Source organism: Solanum stenotomum, chromosome 7 (assembly GCF_019186545.1).
Source record: "Solanum stenotomum isolate F172 chromosome 7, ASM1918654v1, whole genome shotgun sequence".
Lineage (NCBI taxonomy): Eukaryota > Viridiplantae > Streptophyta > Magnoliopsida > Solanales > Solanaceae > Solanum > Solanum stenotomum.
In genome coordinates, this window is record NC_064288.1 from 4,093,348 (window position 1) to 4,104,990 (window position 11,643).

The 11,643-nt window shown below is 32.5% G+C and overlaps 1 protein-coding gene and 1 pseudogene across 1 annotated transcript; both read left to right on the forward strand.

The window, feature by feature from the left end:
• The first annotated feature begins 5 nt into the window (after positions 1-5).
• LOC125871308 (transcription factor TGA2.2-like) lies at positions 6-2,754 on the forward strand (annotated as a pseudogene).
• A 5,787-nt stretch (positions 2,755-8,541) lies between these two features.
• Positions 8,542-10,956, forward strand: LOC125870337 (uncharacterized). Its single transcript, XM_049550739.1, has 3 exons — positions 8,542-8,817; positions 9,736-9,913; positions 10,020-10,956. The coding sequence occupies exons 1-3, from the start codon at positions 8,657-8,659 to the stop codon at positions 10,122-10,124; spliced, it is 444 nt and encodes a 147-aa protein (XP_049406696.1). The 5' UTR covers positions 8,542-8,656; the 3' UTR covers positions 10,125-10,956.
• The last annotated feature ends 687 nt before the right edge of the window (positions 10,957-11,643 follow it).

Genomic DNA, 11,643 nt, shown 5'->3' on the forward strand with positions numbered 1-11,643 from the left:
CAGGCATGGCGCCTCGGGGGCCCGGGGAGTGGGGGAGTCCTCGAGGCATGGCGCCTCGGGTTCTCGGTGGGCAGGGTGGGGGGGAGGGTCCTCGAGGCATGGCGCCTAGAGTCCTCAAGGGGTCCTCGAGGCATGGTGTCTCGAGGGCCCTAGGGGGCTTGAGGCGGGTGGGTCCTACCTCGGGATGGGGGTCGTTTGAGGCGGGTAGGTGTTGTGAGCTTTTGGAGCTCTTCCTTTAACGGATTTTGCACGTACACACATATTGATTACGAAGAATTCAATGAGAATTTAGATAGGTGCAATGGAAAAATTCTCAAAGGGTATGGCAACCGATAATCATTTTTTGAAATTTCCTCCCCTTTTTTTCTCTCTGCAGTTTTGTGATTCAGTATTTTCTATCTTTTACATATTCTCAGCCTTTTAAACTATTTTTTGATCGTTTAGAATCTATTTCGTTCATTTGCATTCTCGATTTAGTGTTAACATTGAGATGCAACACAAATGTTGAGAATATGGAGCACCTTGGTCTTTATTGAGAAAGAAAAAGTAAGAAAAAGGGATAGCAGAAAAGGAACATCCAGCTAAAGTGATGTAGACTTTGTAGTTGTACATTAATTTTGCATCGACTAATATTGCAATATTTCTTTTGATGATGAAGTAATAGATTTTATAGAAATGGCATCAGAAAGATGCAATTAGACCAATATTGAACATCTATTACATTTACAGATTTTTATATAGCTTTTAATTGGGTTGCAGCTCCTCTCATAGTGTGTGTGCTTTTAATGTTTCCATTTCTCCGATGGTCTTGCTTTTGTCAGACCTCTCCATCCACCCCTATCTTCCCCTTTACAAAACTAGGTACATTCTAATATCCATTGGACATTTTCTTCCTTTCTTTTTTCTCTTTTTCTGTTCAAGGGTTAAAGGTGATGAGGAGAGATTATTGACTAAATTTTTCCTGCAAGTTTTTAAATTTCTTGCCACTTGATTGCAGCTGTTCATTAATCAGTTGGAGCCTTTAACCGAACAACAATTATTGGCAATCAACAACTTACAACAGTCATCCCAACAGGCTGAGGATGCTTTATCCCAGGGAATGAAGGCATTGCAGCAGTCTTTGGTTGAGACTCTCGCAGGGTCTCTTGGACCTTCAGGTTCCTCTGGGAATGTTGTAAATTATATGGGTCAAATGGCCATGGCAATGGGGAAGCTTGGAACTCTTGAGGGCTTCATACGGCAGGTGCTTAATCAATCCTTCACATCTATGTCTATTCCTTTGAAATTATATACTTGCTTTGTCTGAAATGCTTCCTAAAAACCTGCAGATTCATCACTGACATGTCAAACTTGTGCATCTTTCTGTTGGTTAGCCTCTTCCGTAGTTGTCTCCTTAAAAAAGAAAACGAGAGATGCATTCGGAGAAGGAAAAGGGAGAAGTAATAAATTCCAAATGTCTTTGTTAGATTTTCATATTCCAATTTAATCCAAACAAACTTGTCTACTGCACCATATTGTTATTATCATCAATACCTTTTGAAGTACAAGTGATGAGAGGCCTGGGGAGGGAAAGAGAAGGAAAACCAAAGTTCCTGCTTAGAATTGAACTCTTGCTTACTCTAGGTCTAGTGAAGCTAGGAACCGTTCATTCTTATTTACTGCACAAGATAACATCTTTGAACAACTTTAGGCCCCAGCCAAACAAAAAGTGTCCATTTCACCTCACAGTACTCCTAGCCAACAGATGACATATTCTCCTGTCCACTAGAATGACTAGCTATCTGCAGCTGCATATTTGCTGCTTAATTCTGGCTGAGAGCATTTTAAGTTTTACCACTCCTCATAGTGGCTCTGTGAATTCAATTTTTTTAGTCATTTGAAAGTTTCAGAGAACCTTAAGCAGAGGAGAATCTATAAGGTGCTTATTCCCTTGTTAATTTAAGAGTAGTACATACTCCTGCTGTGAAATATTTGATCGATTCTGACGTCCGTATATCTGGGATTTGGCTTTAATAGTTGCATTTAAGATCTATCTTGGGGATTCTCTTTTCCAAGCCTTAGGTTTGTGTATTTGTTTCGAAGACGGAGGGGGAGGAGAAGGTGTTTTATGGGTCTACTACTCATTGCTTTAAGGCTGACTCCTATTTAGTGATGATAGTTTACATAAATTTGCTTTGGAACATATTGGGAATCAGTAGCAAATCCATCCATGGATTTACAGGTTTTGTAGAACCCATGCTTCAGGGTCGTACCATACACATGTGTGAGCGAGTGAGATATGTATTTCAGAACTCACTTTCTCAAATCACAATCCGCCACTGTTGGAAATGTGTAACCACATTTTGCGCATGTTTGAAGTTTTTTTTGTCTTTTTTCCCCCACTTAAATAGGCTGACCTATAAATTAAAATGTCCTTTCAGGATGATAACCTTCGGCAATAGACATTGCAGCAAATGCATCACTTATTGACAACTCGCCAATCAGCTCGTGCTCTTCTTGCTATCACTGATTATTTCTCTCGGCTTCGAGCACTGAGCTCTCTCTGGCTTGCTCGTCCCCTGGAATAACATCCACTTTCTTCTAATACACTGCTCTGAAAGACCCTTGGTGACATTTGTACATGAGAAACCTCTTTGTTGGAAAGCTGAGCTGCTGAGGTTTAATGGATACATATATTTATATAATGGTATTTGTAACATTGTTTCATATTTAACTAAGATAGTGTGAGATCAATGAATTGTTGTTGTATTTTAGCATATCTAATGGTTCCAATTAGGTTAATGGAAATGAACATTCACTTATAATACCCTCCAATTTTTGCATTGTTATTTAGCTATTGATTTTTTTTTCATTGTATCGTTTGAGATTGAGGCGTAGTCATTGTTATAAAATCTCTATCTATAGAAATACATGTATGCCCTTTTTCTTTGGCCCTTGGTGTGTATCGTAATTGTATCATATACATACCTCTAGTTTTGTATCGCGTATACAAAGATATTTAATTCACAAAGTTGTATACGTTGAAGATATACAATAGTGGAATTATATTGTTGTATACTATTAAGTAGTAGTATAAAATTTAAAGTAATAAGGTTTTAATTGCATTGGTATTAGTCCATTATAAATTGCCTTACATTGTACTAGTATACGTTCCCGTGCGTTGCACGGATATTACTAAAAAATACTTAATTGTTCAAATACATTACATCATTTTGATTTTATAAAAATATAACTTTAAAACTTAAATTTTATAAAAATACTTGATTTTATAAGAATAAAGTATATTGTCATAATGTGTTCATATTTTAAGGCAAAAAATTTAAGGATAAAATATATCACAAAAATGAATAATTGATGATACTTATTAATTGTCGAGTGTAATTTTTTTGGTATGTATATTCGTAACACCTTTTAATTATAGCTAGAGTTTCATTTTTGTTGTTGTTGTTTTTGTTGAAATTTAAATTTTACATCTTTATATTTTAAAACTAATTAACATCTAAATTCAAAATTTAATATAATTCTATAAAATACTTTAAAAATAATTTTAAAAGAAGATTAAGATTATTATTATTATTATAATAATTATAATAATAATAATAATAATAATAATAATAATTATTATTATTATTATAATTATTATTATTTGAATTAAAAATATGATAACTTCCCAAAAAAAAAGGAATCACACACCCTATTTATTAGAACTGTTTTAAAATTGAATTTTAAGAAACGATAAAAAGTTAAAATAATAGTAAAAATTAGATTAGTAGTTTAAAAAGTGCAAGCGGAGGAGTTTAAACTTTATTGAATATAATATAACATATTTGATTATTTGGAATATGATGACCAATACAAACGTTCAAATAACCAAGCATTTATATCTTCATCATCCGATATTCTTTTTACTCAATTTGGTACAATCCTGTTTCAGAAGAAGAAAAAATATAATAAGAATGAAATCATGTCAATGAATACATAAAAAAAACATTAACTATGAATGATATTTTAGCGTGCAATTTTAGCGTGTCATATCAAAAGAGAATGCATTGCAATTCCGACTGAAGAACAATAAATCAATATTGGAGTAAATAAGCATTTAACCTTGGGTATCCAAACTCGGTACATTAAAGTATTCAAAATGATGGTCTATCTTAAAATAAAAAATACCAAATAAATAAAGCCTTAAAAACATAAATATATATACTATCAAGTACATTAAACCAATAATGATCTATAGCGACACTTAGTTAATGACTATTAAATATATTCTTTTTTTTAGAGACAATTGGTATATGTTTCTAAAGCCTATAAAAATATAAAATATTAAATTTTATGACAATTAACTAATATTGATAGAACTTTACCACTTTTTGTTAATGTGCATATTTAATATAGTTAAACGCTATTTTTGTTATAATGATAGCATATGGAAAAACTAACTTTCTTTTATGCTCATAAAAATCATCAAGCCTTGAAAAGAACATAACATTGCTGGCTACCAACCTTATAATTCAGTGAAATAAATTAATTTGAATAGTTTATCATCACAATTGAATCATAAATAGAGATGAGCCAGTAAGTTTCCATTCGTAAGAACACATTTTTTTAGAATTCACTACAAAATCTTTTGTGCTAAAATAAATAAGGTCGATCGTAGAACTTTCACCTTTAAATTATGTTGCCAAATTGCAATTGCCGTCTCTTTCAACTCCAATTTCCTGCAAAATGTAGATGGACTTTTTCCTTAAAAAATATGTGAAATTGATCTGAATGGATAATACCAAAGTCCAAAAGGGAAACTGATACTTTGCAAAATGTTTAATGAAATTGGACCATGTACACCTTAAAAAAAATCTAAGTACTTTTTTAAATTTCATAGGTTGGCGCCTTATTAATTTGCCACTTGGCAACTATTGAAATCTGTTCTTATCTTAAAAAATAACTGTAAATTTTAATTTTAAAAAAGGTAACTAATACCAAGTGACGATTCATTTTTTGTTTGCACGTTAATTTCAAATTTAAATAAATCTTTAATTGATTTTAGAAACTGTAAATTTTTAATTTTGAAAAAAAAAATATTTTAATAGAATTTTTTTTGTCAATTAGATACAAACTTAAGAAATTAAAATTATTTTTTGAATTTTAAAATTGTTGAATATTTGTGGTGTTGGCACGTGACATTTTTTACTTCTCCTATTATATATATGGATTTTAAAATTGTTGAATATTTGTGGTGCTGACACATGACATTTTTTACTTCTCCTATTATATATAGATAGATATATATAGAGAGATATAAATATATAGATATAAATTGGATATTTTTTGAAATATTTAAAATTTCCTAGATTAAATTGTTTTAAAAAGAAAATCAATATTTACAAATTTATAAATTCAATTTTTTTAAAAATAAAATATAGATTTTTTTTGTGTTCTGACATTTGTCAGTGTTTATGTAAATTGACGATATTTGTCCGTGTTTATATAAGTGCATTTTTTTTTTTTAAAAAAAAAAGGTAGTATAAGTTAGTTTTTTTTTAAAAAAATAGTAAATCTATCCTAGATACAATTTTAAAAAAAATCTATTTAATGTGATTTGAAGTGGAGATTTATAACCAATTGATCTTTATTTGACATGTGTATTTTTATTTCAAATTTTGAATTTAGATTATTAATTAGTTATATAATATTTAATTATTTATAATTTAAAATTCTAAAAATTTGTGGTGCTGACATGTGTCATTTTTTCTTCTCCTATTATATATAGATAGATATTAATGGGTGATATATCCTCTCTTCTTTTTGGGTATTTCAATTCCGTCCAACTAATAACAATATATCTAGTGTAACTTCATAAATAGAATTTGAAAAGGTGATGCTTACACAATCTTATCTTTACCGTTAGAGAGTATTTTTTTAGAGAATAGAACAAATTTGACTTTTTGTCCAAACCATTAACAAGCATATGAAGACATCAAATTAAAAGTGTAACTTATTAAGTTATATTAGAGTATCTTTTGGGAATAGGGTTCAAAATAAGTTATATTAAGTTATAACTTAAGTTATATTAATACTCTAATATTAAGTTATATTAGAGTATCTTTTGGGAATAGGGTTCAAAATTTATCTGAACTTTAATTGAAATTGTTGTAACAATCCCAAATTTTGGGTAGGACCTATTACCTCATGCACTATTTAATAATGTATTTTAAAGGTATATATGTGCCCACGTAGACATGTTACTATTTATAATGATCACTCTTTATAAATAAATATTTTATCGTAGAGACTTCACTGTTGACATCCAATTTTGACCTCCACAATTTGATTAATTATTCAAGCTTCCACAATTTCAAACGAGGTAAAATAATTTGTTTTACAAAAGTTAAAATATTTTTCTATCTATTTTCAAGACAAGTTTTAGATTAGCTTTTGGATAATTTATCTCATTTCTAATTTTATTGATTTAAAATTGTTTCAATCTAATTTATTTAGCACAAGTTTCTCCAAATCCAATTTAAACCCAAAAGAAAACCAAAGTAATTTCAAAAAGCAAACTTGATACCCAACCTATAAATAACCCCAAATTCCTAACGGCTAACACAGACCTCATCTCCCTCATTTCAAAATCCGCCGGAATTTGTACGAAAACCGGTGGATAAGCGGCTAATAGCTGTCTCCCTCACCCAAAATCCGTTTCTTCCCATCCTTTTTCCTCTGAATTCGCAGATCTGTAAAGCGTTGTTCACTGCGCGCTTGAGAAATCTCGAGGGTTTTTGCCGCCTATGGCCTCCAATGTCACTTTTGTCTGAAAAGGTAACCATCCCCTTCTCTATCTCCAAAACATGTTGCTGATCTAATTATGCTAAGCTTGAGCTGTTTAATTTGTATATTTCTTCCTTCTTCCACTTTATTTAGAAATTTGTTGGGAATTCATACATTAATTGTAGTTGAAGCACGCGTTCTTGCATGGTATTGGATTCAGACTCTTTCACTAATGCATTCTATCTTGTTGAATTGATTCATGAATCTGTTAGTTCTACGGCCTTTCTCGACCCAAAATTTAAAGGCATGTTCAACTTCAATACACCCCCTTCTATAATTTATGGTTTGATTTTACTAGTTTTAACCTCTATGCCTCTGATCCTATTTTTCTCTTTGTAAGACTATCATCTAAGCTTATCTTGCTTTAATTTTTTGTTATATAGTTACTTTGTCCTGATTAGATTTTGAATCTGTTAGTTCCTCAAATTTTGTTCTTCCCTTTGTTCCACCTACCTGTTAAGTAATAGAGAATCAATTGATTTTAAGTCTAAATATGCTTTCTGTTGAAAACCTTGATTTTAAGTTCCATGTTTCCCTTGAGTTTAGCATCACAGCTCACTGTAGATTCACTCGTTGATATTGCAACTCTTGATTGTTAGTATGATTAAAGCACAATTTTAACGTTTAGATTTATATTTTGCCTTCCATTGCAATTCAATTCAGTCCTTGTCTTGCTTAAAACTCCCTCTTATTTGCTCGTGTTGAATTCTTGCTGCTAATACAAGGAGATTTAGCCTTAACTATTTACTTTAAGCCATGGTGTGATAACTTAAGTTAGATTAGAAAAAAAATCCACATTCCCTTACTGGATACTTACAAGTTATACCCGTACTGAGTATGTACCTTTTCCAAATTTATGTGACCTACATAGATGCTACAATCTGTGTACAATTGGTACCTGTGAATGAATCATGCCTGCAGTTCTCAAGTATTGTAGTTCACACTTTGGCAATATTGTTATGACATTGAGGTAGATGATACAATATTCATGTGTTCATCACCTTGGAGAGTTGGCTGAAGACAAGTCTTTTGTGCTTTGATATTGTTGCCCAAATATCTTTTACCAACTTGATGTCTGCAAGTTGATAAGTATTGACATATGCTTCTGCCCTGGTGATTTACAGAAGTTACTACATCTGATTTGTGTTTCAATTTCAATTGATTATCCGCAAAGTTGGCTATAGTTCACGATGCTGATATCAGTCCTAGTACATCAACAGATGCCGATACTGAAGATAAAAACAGGGTAAGTCAGTTACCTCTCAAATCCATATCTAGTCATTATTTCATTTGATGTTTTGAACTATGACTAGTCTTGACTTCAATAAGTCCAAATTTTGATTGATTATGATGACTTTGTAATTTGAAGTAAGTCCTCCTTTAAAATCTGGTTTGGCAAGTAGACCTTTTTTTATTTTCCTATATCAAGGAGAATATAAACAATGGGTGAAGATCTTCTTTTGTATGCAATGCTCTTATTTCAACATGCTTGTAACTCCTATTTATCGTCTTTGTATTGCTGTTCTTGTTAGTAAAATAAACAGCTCTTAGTGTTTCCGTTTCTCCAATGGTCTTGCTTTAGTCAGACCTCTCCATCCACCCCTATCTTCTCTTTTAAAAAACTAGGACATTTCCTTCCTTTCTTTTTTCTATATTTTTTTTCAAGGGTTAAAAGGTGATGAGAAGAGATTATTGACTTAATTTTTCCTGCAAGTTCTTAAATTTCTTGCCACTTAGTTGCAGCTGCTCATTAATCAGTTAGATCCTTTAACCAAACAACAATTATTGGCGATCAACAACTTACAACAGTCATCCCAACAGGTTGAGGATGCTTTATCCCAGGGAATGGAGGCATTGCAGCAGTCTTTGGCTGAGACTCTCGCAGGGTATCTTGGACCTTCAGGTTCCTCTGGGAATGTTTCCAATTATATGGGTCAAATGGCCATGGCAATGGGGAAGCTTGGAACTCTTGAGGGTTTCATATGGCAGGTGCTTAATCAATCCTTCACATCTGTGTCTATTCCTTTGAAGTTATATACTTGCTTTGTCTGAAGTGCATCCTAAAGCCTCCAGATTCATCATACATGTCAAATTTGTGCATCTTTCTGTTGGCCCTCGAGGTATGGTGCTTCGGGACGGGGGCCCTCGAGGCATGGTTCTGCACTAAAATGATCAAAACTAGTTAAGTTGATAGAGAAGAAATCAAGAAATGTTTGCTCTATGTCTATAGATAGTAAGTTTGATGAGATATATATAGCACAAACTAAGCAAAGAAGTTTAGTTGTTGCTTTGGAGTAATCAATTCCAGGAAGGTCATTTTCATTCAATAGTTCACAAAAAAGTTCTCTGTCTTGATTCTCTTTACAACCCTCCACACACACACACACACACAACTTTCTCTTCTTTTTATTATGAATTGGTACAAGTAAAAGTATTATTTGGATAAATCCATGATTGGCCAATACTGTAAGTGAATCAAATAATAGATCAGTAACCTGTTCAATGTTTGTTAATTACTTTTCCAGATTCAGATTTTCACAATGTTGGAACTGGATGTGATGAAGTAGAGGACCCAGGGGGGTGGAGGGGTTGGGGGGGAGGGGGTTCTCAAGGCATGGCGCCTCGCGTGCCCGAGGGGGGGTGGGGGGGGGTTCTCGAGGCATGGCGCCTCGGGGGCCCAAGTATTTGAAGGAACTTAATTTTATTTGAATACAATTATGAACCTATAATATCTTGATATTTGCAAATCGGAGTTATTGGACTTTACTTTATCCATTGTACTATATCTTAGAATATAATTTGAGTTTGGTTTGTGTTCTGGTATTAGCTGGCAAATCCGAGATTGCTTATTTACAAGTTCAAAAATTGTCTTGAGAAGATATATGATTAATTTTTTGTTGGAGACAGGGAATTTCAGTTTGAACTTAGCAAGATACCCTACTGCCTTGCACCCAAGTGTGTAAGATACTTACAGAGATACCGTTGGATATCTAGAAGACCCACCGTTCAAATAACCGAAGACTTCCCCATTAAATCTACAGGCTTTATTCTAGATTTACTCGAAAATGTTGAGAGCAATGTTGAGGTAATATCTAATTTTGTTATGTTTTTCCTAGAAAGAGTACGCACAACTTCTTCGATTGTTCTGCCTGTACTCAAGCTGATTTTGTTATCCCTTCAAACTTATTTAGATTAAAGGCTTGGACAAGCACAAAAGCAGAGGTGCCACATGTACTGAGCACATGGAAGAAAATATCCACTGTTTGATGAACTGTTGTCTTTTGTTAATTGCTTAAAGAAATATAGATTATCAGTTTCACGACCTCTTCCTCTTTCATCACCTCAGAATGTCGCTGCTACAAGTATCATTTCCAATACCTCTGCACCATTGGCACTACTTTAAGATGAAATTTCTACTACATGCTACCATTCTCTTCAGAACGTTGTATATCACAACACCTTTGGGGCTGACCTCCGCTGCAAAGAAGTAATGTTCAATTACATTATTAGCATGTTTTGATTTCACTTAAATGAGTAACTTGACTCTACTGCAGGCTGCTTGACAAACTTAACATCTATTATATTCGGATGGAAATGTGGATGAGTAGCAATAAAACCATCTGCCAAACTGAAAAACAACAACTATCATATGTCATATCGGTCAAATTGTATGATCATCAACAACAAACGAGCTTCTTCTTGGTTGTCATTGGGCCCGTGCTGGCACGGGCGCTTAACATCTAGTACAACTGTAAAGAGGCCCAAACCAGCGGAAGCTTTTCAAAAGTAGCTGAAAAGGAAAATAAAACTGGCCCAATAATTCTGGGCAGCAGCAGCTAAAGCCCGAATGGCCCAAACTCATTCTCTCTCTCTCTCTCTCTTTCTCTCTCTCTTGATTATTCGATTGTATTTAGTTATTTTTGTTTTGATTAATTCTAACTTTGAATACTTAAATTAACTTAATTAAATGAAAACACTATATAGGCTTCAAGTGAAGTTTTACAATGAAAAAAACTAATACTTCAAAGAGTTACACGAAGTACAAAGAGAAGAACTACTCTTGTTGATTTTTTTAATACTTAGTATTTATTCTTTTAAATAGGAGGAACAAGAAGAAACATTAAAAGAGATATTAACTCTTGTTTAATTGTTTGAATACTTGTATTTTATTCTTTGTAATAGGAGAAGCAAGAAGAATCTTGTTTGATTTTTTGAATAATTGTATTTTATTCTTTTAAATAGGAGAAACAAGAAGAAATGGTAGCACAAATATGCTACTCTTTGATTTTTTGAATACTTGTATTTTGTTCTTTTTAATAGGAGAAACAAGATTTTTAGTTTTTTGAATACTTGTATTTTATTCTTTTTAATAGGAGAAAGAAGAAGCATCTTGTTTGATTTTTTCAATACTTGTATTTTATTCTTTTTATAATAGGAGAAACAAGAAGAATCTTGTTTGATTTTATGAATGCTTGTATTTTATTCTTTTTAATAGGAGAAACAAGAAGAAATAGTAGAAAAGATATGTTACTCTTGTTTGATTTTTGAATACTTGTATTTTATTCTTTTTAATAGGAGAAACAAGAAGAATCTTGTTTGATTTTTTGAATACTCGTACTTTATTCTTTTTAATAGGATAAACACGTAGAAACAGTAGAACATATATGCTACTTTTATTTGATTTTTTGAATACTCGTACTTTATTCTTTTTAATAGGATAAACAAGTAGAAACAGTAGAACATATATGCTACTTTTGTTTGATTTTTTGAATACTTGGATTTGGGGGGTGGGGTAGGGGTGGGTAGGGAGTAGGA

Bases quoted from the DNA above. Each gene is read 5' to 3' on its own strand.
- LOC125870337 (XM_049550739.1), top strand. From the start codon at position 8,657: ATGCTTTATCCCAGGGAATGGAGGCATTGCAGCAGTCTTTGGCTGAGA. The intron at 8,818-9,735 runs GTGCTTAATCAA...TGTTGGAGACAG, and splicing joins TTGAGGGTTTCATATGGCAG to GGAATTTCAGTTTGAACTTA. The intron at 9,914-10,019 runs GTAATATCTAAT...AAACTTATTTAG, and splicing joins ATGTTGAGAGCAATGTTGAG to ATTAAAGGCTTGGACAAGCA.